Source organism: Capsicum annuum, chromosome 1, assembly GCF_002878395.1.
Source record: "Capsicum annuum cultivar UCD-10X-F1 chromosome 1, UCD10Xv1.1, whole genome shotgun sequence".
In the NCBI taxonomy this organism is placed as follows: Eukaryota; Viridiplantae; Streptophyta; class Magnoliopsida; order Solanales; family Solanaceae; genus Capsicum; species Capsicum annuum.
This window is the reverse complement of record NC_061111.1, coordinates 16,408,549-16,426,757: the sequence shown is the minus strand read 5'-3', so window position 1 is coordinate 16,426,757 and position 18,209 is coordinate 16,408,549. Positions and strand designations below refer to the sequence as shown.

Genomic DNA, 18,209 nt, shown 5'->3' with positions numbered 1-18,209 from the left:
TCAAGTGTAAAAATCGTTTCCCCCCCCCCCCCCCCCCCCCCCCCCAAAAAAAAAAATTGTCTTAAAAATCAACCTCCCCCAAACTATCAACAATTATCAAATCTAGCCATTGACCGGCAACTTCACAAATTTGACCGATGACTAGATGGGTAAATAGTAATTTCCACTTTCTTTCAATCTAATTAATCTAATTAAGTGACTTAATTTATTAATAATACCTTATTAATTAAGGATCCTATTAATTAATATTACCCTTAATATTGTGTTTCATCTTCTACAACGGTGATCTTTTCTTTTTTGTTCATGCAGAAAGCACATGACTGTTCATCTTCAACCTCTCAAAATCAGGGTAAACAATTTGAATAAACTTCACTTTAACCCCAACTACTTTGTCATATGTTATGCCTTTTCAATTACAAAACTATTGAACAATTTTTTTTTCTTTCTTGGATTCGTATTGCTAAACTCTATCATCCATAATTTATCCATCATATCCATCAAAATATATAATACAACATAATCCTATATTATATAAACATGCTAGCTATTGAATAAGTGGAATGGAAAACAAACTAGTAGAACTACATAAAGAAAACGTACTAGTACGAGTAGAAGAATTAATAGTAGTAATAATAATTGTAGTAGCAGTAGCATGGGTAATGCTAATAACAATTACATTTACATGATTAAAAATACATAGTAAAAGGAGGTTCAATAGCATTACATAATAAACTAGGAGGAGTTAGAGGAACTAGAGATAGTAGCAACAACAGTAGTAATAGTGGCAGCAGTAGCATGAATAAGTTTCTTCGTCAAAAAAATTTTCTTCCCATATACATGTCGAGCAATAGGATTATACAATAAGGTGATTCAATGCCTGCAATCATGTAAAAAAGAGTATTACTTGCTTTTTTTTTAATTCTTCAAACTAGATTTTAAGAGCTTGAAAGTAAAAAAAAGTATTCTCAGATTTCTTGATTTTAAATAACTAAACATAATTTTTTTTTTTTGCTTTAGGATAGACCTAACTTACATTTAATTTATTGATGTTATTTCAGGAATGTCATTCACCTTATCAATACATTGTCTTGATAAATGCTATCAAGTCTTTAATGCGAATGATAATCGCTATGGGATGGTAGATTTATTAGAAGATGCTCATAATGGTATATCAGGAGGTCCTTCCAGTTGGTTGGGGAAAACTACTCATTTAGAAGCCATTAATCTGAATACTGGTGTTATAATTACAGTGGATAATGATACAAACCTAAAAAATCTGTTCGATATGTATAAGAATATGGAGACAAAAGAGATTCATATAAAACTAAATATAATGAATGAAAATCTTGATGAAGTTGAAGATGAAAATTTTCAGTGGACTGACAATGAGGAGGATGAAGATACGATTGAGAATATGGTGATCACTCGGACTAACAAAATGATGATGTTCTATCTGATTATGAATCTGATGAAAACACAGTATTTGAAGGTGTTAGCGATGATGATGAAGCAGTTGATCACTCAATGACGAAGGTAAGTGACAAAATGCAAGGTGACATTTTCAAATATATGTATGATGAGAAACTAAAAAAAGAGATTGTTGTACTTAAAGAGGGACAAATATTTAATAATGTGACTCATTTTAGAGCAGTTATTGAAGAATTTGTCCGCCAAGAGGGTTTTCATATTGAGAAGCTAAAGAATGAGAGGAGAAGGTTTATTGCTAAATGTAAAGATGAAAAATATGGCTGGAATATTTATGCCTCCCCTTATGGCGATGGAGTAACTTATAAGATCAAAAAGCTAAGTGATCCACACACATGCCTTCGAGATATGAAAGATCATGGAGCAACTTCAAGATGGATTGCTAAACAATTTGAGCCAGAGTTTAGAGCCGATTATGATTTATCTGCGGATAAGATTTATATTTCATTGAAAGAGAAATTTGGCCTTGATGGTAGTAAGCAAAAGTTGTTAAGGGCAATAATAATTGAAAAAAAGATAGTTGCTGGAGATCATGAAAAGAGTTATGCCAAAATACCACAATACATAGCTATTCTAAAAGAGACGAATGAAGGTGTTGTGGTAAAGTTAAAGTGTATTGATTTAGATCTATTGAATCCGATGTCCAATCCAATTCTTGAGCATTTTTACATTAGCTTTGAGGCGCAGGGTTATGGTTTTGTTAGTGGTTGTAGACGCGTTGTTGGTATTGATGCTTGTTTTTTCAAGGGGCCATTTCAAGGACAATTACTTGTTGCTGTTTCACTTGACGCAAATTCAAGTATTTTTCCTTTAGCAGTCATGATTGCCAATAAGGAGGATGGATCGACATGGGAGTATTTTCTTGACTGCTTGTCCAACTCAATTGGAGATATTGAAGGCATCACATTTATGAGTGACAGGCAAAAAGGGTTAAAGAATGCTGTGAATTTTTTTTTTCCAATGGCTGATCATATATTTTGTGCAAGACATTTATATAACAATTTTAAGGTCAAACATCCTGGTCCAAAGTTAAGGGAGCTTTTCTGGACAGCAGTTAAGGCCTATAATGAGCAAGACTTTTGGCAAGTTATGAATGAGATGAAAGAACTAAATAAATCTGCCTATAATTTGTTGTTGTATGACTGCAAAGAATCACTAGAAAGTTGGGCAAGGCATAAATTTGATGAGCATGTGAAAACCGATCATGTTACGAATAACATGACCGAGTCTTTCAATGCTTTTGTGGTGAAAGTTAGAGAGAAGCCAATTCTTACCATGTTGGAATGGATTAGAACAAAAATTATGACTAGATTTCAACAAAGGTATGAAAAGGTTGTTGCCTTAGATAGTCGAATTCCACCAAAAGTGAGAGAAAGAATTAATAAAAATCAAAAAATGGGAAGAAAATTGCTTTGTTTCAGGGGAAGTGATCACTTGTTTGAAGTTCATGACTTGAAAAATTATGTAGTGAACTTAAAGGAGATGTCTTGTCAATACAAAGAATGGCAAATCAGTGGTGTACCGTGCAAACATGCGTTATGTTGCATAACTCATATTAGAGATGATCCGAGCAGATTTGTCCATCCTCTACTTACTAAAGATTTTTATGTGAAGACTTATTCTAAAAAGATCAATCCAATTCCAGATGAGAGCAAATGGCCAACTGTAAATCACCCTGTTGTGCGTCCTCGTCAAGAAACAGAGAAGAAAAGAGGTCGAAAACCAAAAAATAGAAAAAGAGAAGGAGATGAACAGCCAAAGAACAAGAGATCAGTTCATTGCACTTGCAGAACATGTCATCAAACTGGACATAATAGCAGAACATGTGGAAAGAAAGCATCTACTATAAATAACTGATGAGCGTGGACTACATTAGTAAGTTCATCTCTTTTTTCATTTTCTAATTTTGAGTTCGTAAAATAAGAAATAATTATTTTGTATTCTTCAGTTTACAGATTTCATTATGCTGTTGAATAGATATACAAGACGTGATTCATTTACTGGACGTGATGGTGCGTTTCTGGAGATTTGTCATTATTCATAATCGGTCCACCCTCAAGACTTGTCTCTTTTGCTTTTGGAGATTTTCTAGTTCTTAAAACTTCTATTTTTGCAGTTTAGTTTCAACAGTATGATGTTTTTATTAGTCAATTCCTAAGCTAATTATGCACTGCACAATTTTTATCTTCTGACCAGATATAGCTATTAATGACCTTCTGCCTAGACTAAAGAAGTAATCAAGTAACTAATCCCTAAGAAATCCCAAGTAGCTACCTGTTTAAAACGAAACTCCACATAGATATCATAACAAATTAAGCAACTTAAGTATAAATCAGCTTAACCTCCATCAACAGACCACTAGAAACACCAATGCAGCAATATCGTACTCCCTCCGTCCCAAAATAAGAGTCCCTTTAGAAATTCAACACAAAAATCAGTATATTTTCCAACTATAGCCCCATACTTCATCTTCTTGATAGCGTTGAATTTTCAAGAGACATTTATTAAATAGCTGTAGTTAAGTAAACTACGCATTATGTTTATTGATTCCTTAATGGACATGATCTTAGCTTCGTTAAGATGACACTAATTGTGGGACGGAAGGAGTATTTGAACACTGTAAAAAGATTGATTTTGGAGAAATAGGAATGGATGGAGTATCAGGATCAGGCAAAAACTAACCATGAATTTGAGGTTGGAGCCACCAATTGCAAGGTCGTCATTCGGCTAATCTTCGTATGCTCCATATCTCAGGTCTTTCAAGCCAGCAAATTACACTCAAAATTCAAACAGATCAGAACAACACAGAATCAAAAATATCAAAGCAATTAATAAGCAGAGGTTAAAAGATCCAAAATAAAGTTGTTGCACAAAATTGGAGAAAATAAGTAAAATGATAAATAAATTTTTTGACAAAGAAAAAATACTCACTGGAAAAGTAGCAATTGCTACTTCAGCATTTCGATTGATGCTGTTCTCTATGTCAAGGTTTAATCTTTGCTTCTTATTGTTTTGCTCTTCTGTTACTCGATATTTAGGGATTTAGGTGTGAATTTTGAAATGATTGTAGACTGTGCATCCAAAATTGAAAATGGAAAATTGACAAAAAAAAAAAAATACTTACTGGAAAATACTCACCCATTTTGTTCTCTGTAGCTTCTTCTAGAATGATGTAAATTTGCTTTTTTTTTTAAACTATATTTTGATATTTAAATATAAAAATGGGTGGGCCTGAGATGCTTTGCTTTTATATATGAAAAAAAATAAATAAGTAACTAGGTGTAGCTTTGCTTTATAAACAGTGGAATTAAAATGTTATCTTCATAAAATTAAATTTCACCTATTAACTTTATTAGATTAATTAGATTGAAAGAAAGTGGAAATTACTATTTACCCATCTAGTCATCGGTCAAATTTATAAAGTTGTCGGCCAATGATCGAATTGTGATAAAAGAGGAGGTTGATAATTGTTAATAGTTCGGGAAAAGTTGATTTTTAAGATAAACTTCGGGGAAAATAATTTTCACCCTTTATTATTCACACAAAGGCCTTATTTTTTCCACCCCACCCCTTCTACAACCCTCCTGCCGCCACCGCTGCCTCCAACTTCTTTCTGCTAGTATCAATACCTCCTCTTCTTCTTTCATAAGCACCACTTCCTCCTTTTACACAATCACCTATTCCTCTTCCTCCTCCTACACCACAAATGCTACCACCTTCTCCTCTGCCATAACTATCATTTTTCTCTTCGTCGGCTTTACCACCACACATTTTGCCAGAAAAGCAAGCAACTGTTCAAGTCGCTGCAGCAGCTATCGCAATTGTTATAGCAATTGTCGTAGTTGTCGTATCAACTATAATAATTTTTGCAGAAACTGTTATACCTGCTGCAATAACTACAATAATTGATGCAACATAACAATTAGTAGTTATTATCCGCAGACTGCAGTTGCTAAAGCAACTACCTTAGTTGATTGACTTTCTGCATAATTTCTTCAATCATCTAAATAATATTTTTTTCAAAAATTTCAAAATTAAAAGAAAATAATCTCTAAAAATAAAAACAAAACAGAGAACGAGAAGAACTAGAAGAAAAACGCAATAAAAAAGATGAGGCAAGAAGCCGTGGCGGGGAGTAACCAAAGTAGAGGCGTTGTTTAAGAGGAAAAGTATACAAATTACCATGCTAATAGTGACCGAAAACATATTATTTAAGAATAATCTAGTATATAGTAATCTAAGGTGACCATATTTTGTTATGTACATGGTTAAAGGGAATATTTTGAAAAAAATAATTTTATGAAAATGAATAATTATTTATCTGATGTGATGGTAGATAAATTTAAAATACTTATTTTGTATGCACTTAAAGATATAAAAGTAGTAGATATAAGAAAAATCATATTAGAAAAAACATTTGGTAAATATTACATAACTAGAGTAAATTATATACCATACATACCTAACTACTCTTACAAATACTTACCATGATAAATTACATAAAATTTTTAGAAAAAGATATGAGAAACATACAGTTACTAGAAAAATAGATGAAAATAAATATAGACAAATACATGGAAAATAAAGATATAAAATATATAGAATTTCTTAATAAAAATATCCAAGAACTACTAAGACTAAAACAAACAACTACAAAATATTATAATAAAATCAATTTTAAAAGATAGATCATCTAGATTATCTTAAAGTTTTAATCTTATATATACTTAAAGATATAGAAATTATAGACATTAAGAAAATAATATTAGAAAAAGTAATAGACTATGAAATTGAAACCATAAATTGGATAGAACAGTTATACCAAGAAATTTACTTAGAAGGATATTATTCAGATTAAGAAATGTTAGAATATATTAGAAAAACTAGAGAAAATCAAGATAATCTAAATAAAGAAATTAATTATAGAAACCGAATTAGAAAAATAATAGAATATCTAAAAGAAAAATTAATATGGATAGAAGAAACCTTAGAAAATTTAGAAAAAAGTACATGTGATAGTTTATATAATTTAAAAAGTTCACTACGAGAAGAATAACACAAGATAATAAATAACATAGAAAATCTAGAATTAGATATACATTACAGTACGGTTAGGATAAATTATTATACAGAAATTTGTAACTCTTCAATTACTACAGGATAAAATAATAAACCAAATAAATTAATGAGTACATCTTACGAAAAGAATAAATCATTAAAAAATATTGAAACAAAATTTAAGAAATATCCACGCACAAAGAAAAATAGATTCATTATATATAATACTAAATCTATTTCATAAGTTAGTTATCCGCCATTATCAGTTTTTATTTCTTCATTTTTTACTAGATATTTTGCTATATAATTTTCTTCTTGTCCTGTATTTAAAAGTATTAGATATTCTTTTTCATTTATTTTTTCTGTTATGTAATATTGGTTTAAATTACTTGCCCAGATCTACCAAGAAGTTTAATAAATAGTAAAAATATAGTAGAAAAAGAAATAATAATAGGAGTTAGAAAAATAAAAATAGAATTCGAAGTAAAGGAAGAAATGCAAAAAGCAGATATAATATTAGGAATAAAATGGCTAGAACAAGTAAAACCATATAATATAGAACATACACAATTAACCTTAACATATAACAAAGAGAAGTTATTCTTAAGAAGAGCCTTAACATAAAATGAAAATATATGTATTAATGAAGATAGTAGTAGAAGGATATTACAGTAGATATTATACGCCTATGATAGATACAGGAGCAAAAGCTAATTTATGTAGATATAATTGCTTACCAGAAAGTAAATGGGATAAATTAAAAACACCAATAATAGTTAAAGGATTTAATAATGAAGGAAGCTTAATTACTTATAAAGCTAGGAATGTAAAAATACAAGTATGGGATAAGATACTAACAATAGAAGAAATTTATAATTATGAACTAACATCAAAAGATATACTTTTAGGAATGCCGTTCTTAGATAAATAATACCCACATATAATAACTAGAACAGACTGGTGGTTTACAACACAATGCAAACAGAAAGTGAGAGCAAAAAGAGTTAATAATAAAATAAGAAAGAAAACTGATTGGATAAAAGGAAGTGAAAAAATTACACAAAATTTAAAAAATATAAAAAATACTGAAGATACAATAGAAATAGTAGTATTTTCGATAAATAAAACAGAAATAACTATATTTTCAATAAATAAGATAGAAATAATTAAGAAAAAATTAGAACAATTATATAGTGAAGATCCATTAAAAGGAAGGAAAAAAATATAAAACTACTATAAAAATTGAATTAATAGATAAAAATAACATAATAACCCAGAAACCATTAACATATAATTTTGACGATTTAAAAGAATTTAAAATGCATATAGATGAATTATTATAAAAACAATATATACAAAAAAGTAATAGTAAACATAATAGTCCACGGATAACTAACTTATGAAATAGATTTAGTATATATATAATTTGTAGGGGGGTGCGGATATAGGCGGATAACTAACTTATGAAATAGATTTAGTATATATATAATGAATCTATTTTTCTTTGTGCGTGGATATTTCTTAAATTTTGTTTCAATATTTTTTAATGATTTATTCTTTTCGTAAGATGTACTCATTAATTTATTTGATTTATTATTTTATCCTGTAGTAATTGCAGAGTTACAAATTTCTGTATAATAATTTATCCTAACTGTACTGTAATGTATATCTAATTTTAGATTTTCTATGTTATTTATTATCTTGTGTTGTTCTTCTCGTAGTGAGTTTTTTAAATGATATAAACTATCACATGTACTTTTTTCTAAATTTTCTAAGGTTTCTTCTATCCATATTAATTTTTCTTTTAGATTTTCCATTATTTTTCTAATTCGGTTTCTATAATTAATTTCTTTATTTAGATTATCTTGATTTTCTCTAGTTTTTCTAATATATTCTAACATTTCTTAATCTGAATAATATCCTTCTGGGTAAATTTTTTGGTATAACTGTTCTATCCAATTTATGGTTTCAATTTCATAGTCTATTACTTTTTCTAATATTATTTTCTTAATGAAGGAAGCTTAATTACTTATAAAGCTAGGAATGTAAAAATACAAGTATGGGATAAGATATTAACAATAGAAGAAATTTATAATTATGAACTAACATCAAAAGATATACTTTTAGGAATGTCGTTCTTAGATAAATTATACCCACATATAATAACTAGAATAGACTGGTGGTTTACAACACCATGCAAACAGAAAGTGAGAGCAAAAAGAGTTAATAATAAAATAAGAAAGAAAACTGATTGGATAAAAGGAAGTGAAAAAATTACACAAAATTTAGAAAAGATAAAAAATACTGAAGATACAATAAAACTAGTAGTATTTTCGATAAATAAAACAGAAATAACTATATTTTCAATAAATAAGATAGAAATAATTAAGAAAAAATTAGAACAATTATATAGTGAAGATCCATTAAAAGGATGAAAAAAAACATAAAACTATTATAAAAAATGAATTAATAGATAAAAATAACATAATAACCCAGAAACCATTAACATATAATTTTGACGATTTAAAAGAATTTAAAATGCATATAGATGAATTATTAGAAAAACAATATATACAAAAAAGTAATAGTAAACATAATAGTCCAGCATTTATAGTAAATAAACATAGTGAACAAAAAAGAGGAAAAAGTAGGATGGTTATTGACTATAGAAATTTAAATGCAAAAACTATAACATATAATTATCCAATACCAAATAAGATATTAAAAATAAGGCAAATACAAGGATATAATTATTTTAGCAAATTTGATTGTAAATCAGGATTTTGCCATCTAAAGTTAGAAGAAGAATCTAAAGAATTAACCGCATAAAGTGCAAAAATACAAAGAATTAAAACAAATTATTTCTAAAAAACGTAAAGAATTAAAAATAAGAATAGAAATACTACATTATAATATATTTGCCGGAGTTAGTAAAAATTCAATAAATACACACATACAAAATAAGTATTTTAAATTTATCTAACATCACATCAGATAAATAATTATTCATTTTCATAAAAAAAAAAATTTCAAAATATTCCTTTCAACCATATACATAACAAAATATGGTCATCTTAGATTACTATATACTAGATTATTCTTAAATAACATGCTCTTCGGTCACTAGTTGCATGGTAATTTGGATACTTTTTCCCTTAAACAGCGCCTCTACTCTGGTTACTCCCCGCCACGGCTTCTTGCCTCATTGGTTTCACCTTTAGGATGACATAGTTCTTAGGGATTTTTCTCCGTTTCCGCTTTGCTAATAAACTTCTTAACATATTATTCTTCGAATAATTCTACTATAAAGTAACTAATATGAATTTATTTTATCATATCATGATTGTTGGGAACTCTGAATTTAGCTATTCATAATCATAAATAAATATACCTGTTCGGGTAGTTTTGATGTTTCTGAAGTTTGTTCCTCCATAGCTTTTCCCATTGAAGTATGTCTGTTTTTTAATTAACTGAGCAAAATATTTATTGTGGACTGGAGAGAGTATTGTTTCAACACATGAAGGCTTGCCTTGCAATGCCTTCGATTTCTTCCATTTATAGAATGAAAAATCTTTACAAAGTCCTTTCATGAGTCTTTACACGTTTAAAAAATTCTAAGACTAGAATCCTAAGTGTCATAGCCTTTTGAAAAGTCAAAAAGGCTAGGAGTCTAAAAAAGAAAAGTCTATACAATAAAAACTTAGTGTCATAGCCTTTAAAAAAGGCTAGGAGGCTAAGAAAAGTCTATACAATAAAAACTTACAATTCTAACAATTTTACGTAAATAATTTAATATCTTGTCTTCTTTCATTGGTGTCTTCTCGTTGTCGTATCTGTTGCTTCTTATCTTATCTTTCCAGCTGGCATGTTCATCTTCTTGATTTTTATTCTAGGTGTACTTCTGGAATAATGTTATCTTCTCCATTACATCTTGAACATTGATGATCTGGATATTTGTGTCCAATTATTTTACAATATCTTGTCAGTAATCCGTCTGAAATAAATTATTTTTTAATTGCTTTTGCGGTAGATTGTTTTTCTGGGTTAAGTAATGTCATTATCCATTGCCTAACATTTTCCATATCTGCTTGTCGTAGCTCTTTTGAATTTGAATAAATCATTTGATGGTCTCTCGAATAATAGCTCCATATTGGGTTTCCATTAGTATAATTATTTGCTAATTCTTGGATAATCGTAGGTAGTCCAATGAGTCGTTTATTTGCGTAGAAATTGGGTATCTCAATTTTGGGTATCTCCGGCTGCTGTGTAATATCTTTTGGTATGATCATATCTCTAGTTAGTCCTATTTTTACAACTTATATAACTGATTTTATTTCGTCGTATAATATCTCTGCTGGTGCAGTATAACACTTTATATAAAATAGATTTCCTTTTGTTATCCTTTTGTAGGTGGTGAATATCTTGTGTAATTCTTCCATAGCTGTTAGTTTTTCTCCGTCTTGGGTGTATATGGTGTTTAATAATTCATAGTCAAAACAAGTTTTTACTAAGCTTGAGTTGGTTTTGGGTAGTGCAATTAGCTTGTTATATCCTTGTAATTTTTGGGTTATATAGTTTGTGTTTGGTTCTTTGATATTTGTAGCTCTGGGGTTAAGGTTTAGAAAAGTTTGTACTCTATAGATATTTTCTATGTATTTTTGGGCTGTATAGTTGTAAACTTTTTGTATCTTAGTTCAGGCTATCTCGGTATGTGGTGATTTGTGGGGGTATGAACAAGGGGTCTTTTTGTGTTTTCGGTATAAATGGTTTCTCAAATATTTTATTCATATTCATGTTCTGGTATCTTGGTCGACTAACTCCTTTGCTTGTACCTGCAGAAGTAGATTGATAAATGTTATGGGTTTTATGGAGTTTCCCATCGTCTCCTTCTAGCTCTGAAACTTTAATGTCTTCCGATCGACATAGCTCTGCACACTGCTGAGTTAGCTGATTTGTAGCTATAGACTTCAGTTTATCTTCATTAGTCTTTAGCTTTTCTATCTTATTACCCACACTGTCCACTTTTATTGAAAGCGTAGTTAGGGTGTTGAGTATTTTTTCTAGAGTATCTTCTTCTATTATTTTAGTCTGTGTAGCTTTGTCTTGATATGTAGTCTGCAATAACATTTTTGTTAGTACTGATTACTTCAATTATAAATGTGAAATTCAGTATATTCAAGACTAGTCTCCGAATCTCTTTTGTTGTAACTGAATTTTGTATTTTCTTTGTTAACCACCAGCGTACCTGTGTATTATCTGTTCGTACAATAAATTTTTTATATACAATATATGGCTCAAATGCTAACAAACATTTATATAATGAACATAATTCTTTCCTATTTATTTTCCATTTTATTTCTGTCTCATTGAACGTACCTGAGTAGTATCTACAATGATGTTCTATTTTTTCTGCTTCATATCGATATTTAAGTACTCCTCTATAACTATATTCACTAGCATCTGCTTCTATTATATATATAAATTTTCTATTTTCATCCGAAAATTGTAATTTTGGTAATTCTTTACAAAGTAATTTTATTTTTTGAACTTGTTTTTTATCTTCTTCATTATAGTTATATTCTACATCCCATTTTATTTTTTTTCTGTAGTGGTTTTAAAGTTTCTGCTAATTTTGGAATATATTCTCTTACTTGGTTTACTAACCCTAAAAATGATTGTAATTTCTTCTTTGTATCTAATTCTTCTTTCGAATTTATTATTTTTTGTACTATATGTTGTTGCATTTTTACTCCACTTTTATCTATTTGTATTCCTAATAATTCTATCTGATTTTTCATGATTTCAGCTTTCTTTTCGCTTAGACTTATTCCCGATTTTTCTATTATATCTGTAAACTGTCCTAATAATTTTTTGTTCTTCTTTAGTTTTTGTATATAATAATATATCATCTATGTATACTATACAATTAGATAATTGTTTAAAATAACTATCCATAAAATGTTGATATCTACCTGGTGCATTTTTTTATCCAAATGGTAATACGTTCCATTGATTAAAAGTTTTAAAAATTAACTTCACACTCAAATTAACTTAACCAATAATTAATTGAAGTTTTGACCTTAACTGATCAAAGTTATCACTTCTTAAATTTCAAGACTTATTTGTCACCTACTACTCAATTCTCTCATGACTCCTAATATATCATCTTTAAATTTAAAAATAATAATCACTCAATTATTTTGTGCTATTATAGTTGTAGTGGATTTAGAAAATTAAAATTGCAAAGAAATTTTAAATTTGTTTGGTTAACTATTTGTTATCCTCTAATTTCATATGGAAAAAGAATGATTGTTTATGAATTTCTTTACTGAAATTGTGCAAAATTTTTAACTCAGTTTAGTATTGATTTCTTTCTATTCAACAATCGACGAATTTTCATCACCGTTTTTATTATCGGATAATATCTTTTTGTCGAAGAAAATGGTGATTGACGGATCATTTTCTTTTTACTTTTTTTAGTAACCTTTTTATGAAAAATTAAACGCCGACCACGATAAACTCTACTGCCATCTCATTCACAAGAAGAAGAGGAAGAGGGAAAATAAGACACCCATTGATAAAGAAGAAAGGAGAAACATGGAAAGAAATAGAAAAAGAAGAAAAAGAATATAATACCCAATTACCCCCTGATTTATACCCAAAAAGTTATCACACATTTCTACTTAAAGGGGTCCTATTACCCCTGAACTAATTAAAAGTGTAATTTTGACACCTTTAGTGCCTATGTGGCATATACGTGGCACAACACACTGAACTGTCTACGTAGGCACACGTGTGTGCCTCGTATGTGCCACGTAGGCACTAAAGGTGTTAAAATTATACTTTTAATTAGTTCGGAGGTAATAGAACCCCTTTTAAATTGAGGTATGTCATAGCCTTTTGGGTATAGTTTAGGGATAATTGGGTATTTTCTCAAGAAAAAATAGTAAAATAGAAAAGAAAAAAATAGGAAAATATTTTTAATACATAAATAAATGTTAATCATTTTTCCCCACCCTCTCACTCTCCTTAAGAGAGTGGGCTACACTCACCATCCTAAATGACATAATAATATCAATTCTAAGTGGTTTAAGGATATCGGACAACCGCAAAGCTTTAAGTGTTTTTTTTTTTTGAAAAAACGATCCTACTTTAGCTGTGTAATTATGTCTTTTCTCTATATTTAGAAAAACATAACTAGCTGAAAAAAGAAAAAGATAGTCCAGTACACTAAAACTCCCTCTACGTGCGAGACCCAAGATAGGCAGAACCAAAGTCTATTGTACACGATCTTACTTCCCACATTTTGCAGGAGGTTGTTTTCACGGTTTGGACCGTGACCTCTAGGCTCTAGAACATGTACATGCTTACCCCAAGGCTCCCCTTCTGTAGCTAGCTGAAAGTTATTGCAATATTTTCATGGTTCTGTGAATATATAAAAGTGAATCTTGATAACTGGACGCTTATGATCGATATGTTGAACATTTTGCAAAAAAACAAACACTAGATTCCTTCTTCAAAAGGTCTTTCAACACATATTTTAGAACATTAATTAATTATCTGAATTTTGAACTGCTCTATACCTTACTAACAGTCCAATATAGCTAGCTAGTTATTTGGAATTAAAATTCAGATAGAGAAGCTAAAACTTGTCTAAAATCAATCTGCAGGCTCATCGACTTCGGGAGTGTCGAGCTCAGCCTTCTCTTGTTCAGCTTCTTGTACCTCCCTCTCCGTCTTCTTCCCTTTCTTGCATTTATAGTACACGTTCATGAATGTTCCGATAGCTTTGTACTTTTTTCTGCATTGCTCGTAGAGGGTACTATCGAACATCCTCCAGAAGTTCTTCTCTGATAGCTCAGTCACCGCATATTGAGGCTGGAATCCATGGTTTTCGATCAAGAAAAGCTCCACTTGACGGCATTTCTCTGCGCCATCATATGGCTCGCCCCTGAAGACAGCTCCAGGAGCATAGTATACGCCAACATCAGTATACATTTGGGCATACTTAGTGTCGCCCTGCCACCCGTGTGCCTCGAATCCTGGTTCAGGATAGATCATTGGTTTCACTGGCAGCTTGTAGATTCTGTGTGGGCAGAGCCAGACAGGATATACCTAACAATAATTTAAGCCAAATACAATCAGAAACTTGATGCATAAAAGAGTGAATATTTTCGGGACAGGCTAAAGAGGGAAGTAAGTCGCATATGATTCGACTGATGATGAAGAAAGAAATTTCTTGGTTGAATTCTCCACCTTAACGACAGAAAATAGGATTGATCAAATTATATGAAACTGACTCATAGTGATCATGACTCTAGTTATCAAATGATTGAACGGGAAGAAATTTACTTACGGTACTTAGTTGACATTCATAAAGAAACATCTAATGAATTATGAGACACAGGAACTGAGGGTGCACTAGATTATTTACCTCCATCTCGCGGTCGACCCACTCAAGAGTATCTGCAACCTTATGAAGAGGAACAAGCAAATCTTGAATGACATGATGGTCATGGTAATAATTCCTGATATAGTCACTTTGAGTGGCCTTAAGAACAGCTACCTTGGGTGGCATGAGCCATCCAAAGAGATACCTAAACCAGAACTGATCACCAAAAGGAAGAATTAATTTCCCTTCCCAATAGATGGATCTTGTGTGCCTGTGGCAGTAATCTCTAGTTGGAATGTATTCCACGAATTCCCCTCTTTTCAGTGCGGTTTCAGCGTGTTGATAAAACCATGGCTTGAACCACCAACCAATACTGTTGATTACGCTACCCTTTTGCTTTGCTTCTTTTTTGGAAGCATATCTACCCGTCATCATAACACCTTCCGTGGGGCTGTAAATCATGCCTTCTACAAAGTCTGGAACTTTAGTTGGATTATCCTGGTCCCCGTCTCTCGGTGCAAAGGAATCTGCGTAAGCTTGTGCTAGCTCTTTTAGATTACCCCTTACAGGTTTGTAGGTAAGTCTCATGTATTCCTTCACATGTATAAGCTTAATCTCAGCTGAAACAAGAAGGCCCAATGTCCCCTGAGACCATGGGATAGCATAGAAAAGATCGGAATACTCATTGTCCTTTGTAGCTCTAACCACCTTACCATCAGCCAGAACAACCTCGAGTGCCACGATTGTGTCAGAGAACAATCCGTAGATGTGAGAGCTTCCTTCAATCCCGAATCCATTGATCAGACCACCAACAGTCAGATCATCAAGCTCGCCAATAACTGCGAGTGAAAGATTCATCGGTATGGTAGCTCTAGAGATTTGAGCCATATTGACAAGAGGCTCAACTTTAGCAACCATTCTTTCCTTGTTGATTTCAAGAATATTTCTAAACTTGGAAAGATCAACTTTGAAATGACGAGCACGTTTATAGTCACAATTTCTCATACCGATAACCACCCAGGGAGGCCTGGCTGTGCAGACGAGGCCATCCTTTGATGCATCCCTCTGTCGAAGACGCTTCACTACCTCTTGAACGTTTTCTTCATGTTCCTTCTGACGCTGCTTGTCAGATTTCCGCGCAGATCTAACATCCCCCAGGTATATGGAGAAGTAATACAAGCACGAGAAAGGAAGGACAAAGAAGACAACAACGATCCATCTGAACTGGACAAGAAAATCCACAAACTGTGTCGACCTCTTTGGACGAGGGGCAGGCTTCGCATCTGACATTTCCGGGTAACAAGAGGCCAGTACAACTGTAACAAGGATGAAACCAAGTCATGAACCACAAACAAGAAGAATATATACTTTTTTGCATTTCCAATTCAGGGACAAATAAAGAAACAGTACTGATCATGTGTCTCATTATTTCTCAGTTACATACAAGAATCGATAATGAGATTACTATCACATAAACGAAATTCAAGAAGGGAACTAAAGAGTGTAGAAGCATTATATCCTTAAATATGTAAAACATCATCAACATGGAATTACTTGCATCTTTAAATTTCTTGCATTTCTTACATATAATATTACTTCATCCATTAATCTGATTGTAGCACAGATATAGCCTGAAGAAACTAAGGACAACAACAACATCCCAAGGTAATGTGATTCCACAAGTGAAGTCTAGGGAGGACATAACGTACGCAGATCTTACTGATGTTGTTTCCAATAGATCTTTGACATAAATAGCCTGAAACTAACTAAGACCAGAAAAAACTGAACCCTGACATGGTCATGGCATTCTGTGTACCACTAAGCAGTGTACGCAACGAGTTCAGTGCTAAAAACCTTAAGGTCAACCAAAAATTTAAATCATGAGTTCGCCTATGTTACTGAATGTAAAACAAATCAGGAGTATTCATATTAGATTTTCTCTTTTTCCAGTGATATGATAACCAGGGAGGAACTAGTGACACAGAGTAACTCATTAAGACTAGCATTATTAATTAGATTGGGAAAAATGATTTTCTAGCCTTTTAAAAAAAAAAAAAAAATTAGTTTTATGGTTTTTTAATAGAGATCTTTATTTTTATACATACATCTGAAAAGACTATTTTCTTCTGTCTAAATTTTACGTCAAAGTCTGTAGCTTTCCGGTTATCTACATTAAATAATAAAGAGAAAAAAAAAAAACAGAATTACTTGGGCCAAAAATTAGTAGAATTAATTAATATTGACTTGTTTCATTTTAGTTGCTCCTTATATTAAAATAAATTTTCTTTTTTACTTGTCCATTTTAAATTAATAGGACTAATTTAGTAAGAGAAACCTATAATAAATTACTTTCTTAGCTAAAGTTTTTGAATATTTTGAAGATTCAAGTTCAAAAATCTGTTTGACCATGAAACTTGATCAGATTTTTGAAAATCATATCTTCAAATATTTTCAATTTCCAGACTCACACCAATTCTTGGGTTTTGGGATTTCAACATACAAAACTTCATTTTTTTTTTTCCAAGTAAAAATGAATGTCCCAACACAACTTCAAAATTTCAAAAACTTGAATTCAAATTTAACTTCAAAATGAATAGCCAAACGGAAACTCACATAGGAAAGAAAAATGGACTAGCAACGGAGACTTGGGTCATTTTTACAAAACAAAATGACCCAAAAATCAATAACAACACAACAACAACAACAATATAACTAGTGAAATGTTATAAGTGAATTCTGGGAAGAATAGAAAGTTGGCAGACTCAAATCTCATAATCATATGATTCAGAAAAAAGAAATTGCTTAAATTATTTGCATCAAATTTATCAACACAGAAGAAGAAACAATGAGAAAGAAGAACCTGAGAAGAAGAGTGGACAATGTAGTGAGATAAAATGTAACAAGAGAAAGATGATTGTAATAAGTATGACAAATGTGTTTTATAGAGAGTGTGGCACTTAGAAATGACTAAATGTCAGAAGTTACTTTTTTTTCTCCATTCATGTAATATAAATAAATAAAATTTAGATAATTAATTATATATTTAATATTTTTTTAGATATTTTAAATTATTAATTATTTTAATTTATAATACTTTTCATATAATTTTTAAATAATAAATGTTATCTTCCTTATTTAAACATTTGTGGTATTGTACTAAATTATATTTTTTAAAATAAGTTTTTAATTATTGAGATTTATAATATCTTTTTTCTATTTCAATTTAAGTGACATAGATATAATTTCGAGAGTCAACAGATATTTTATATCTCTT

General features: G+C 30.7%; 1 protein-coding gene and 1 long non-coding RNA gene across 2 annotated transcripts; both read right to left on the bottom strand.

The window, feature by feature from the left end:
• Positions 1-603: 603 nt before the first annotated feature.
• Positions 604-4,656, bottom strand: LOC124886413. Its single transcript, XR_007043560.1, has 3 exons — positions 4,417-4,656; positions 4,168-4,262; positions 604-877 (listed from the first exon to the last, which is right to left on the bottom strand). It is a non-coding gene; the product is annotated as an uncharacterized LOC124886413 (long non-coding RNA).
• A 9,373-nt stretch (positions 4,657-14,029) lies between these two features.
• Positions 14,030-17,894, bottom strand: LOC107873381 (delta(24)-sterol reductase). The gene is made up of 3 exons (XM_016720220.2): positions 17,796-17,894; positions 14,978-16,251; positions 14,030-14,658 (listed from the first exon to the last, which is right to left on the bottom strand). The coding sequence occupies exons 2-3, from the start codon at positions 16,223-16,225 to the stop codon at positions 14,203-14,205; spliced, it is 1,704 nt and encodes a 567-aa protein (XP_016575706.1). The 5' UTR covers positions 16,226-16,251; positions 17,796-17,894; the 3' UTR covers positions 14,030-14,202.
• Positions 17,895-18,209: the final 315 nt, after the last annotated feature.

Excerpts from the sequence above, each read along its gene's own strand:
- LOC107873381 (XM_016720220.2), bottom strand. The coding sequence starts at position 16,225 with ATGTCAGATGCGAAGCCTGCCCCTCGTCCAAAGAGGTCGACACAGTTT. Across the intron at positions 14,659-14,977 it reads GGGTCGACCGCGAGATGGAG|GTATATCCTGTCTGGCTCTG; the intron begins GTAAATAATCTA and ends AATTATTGTTAG.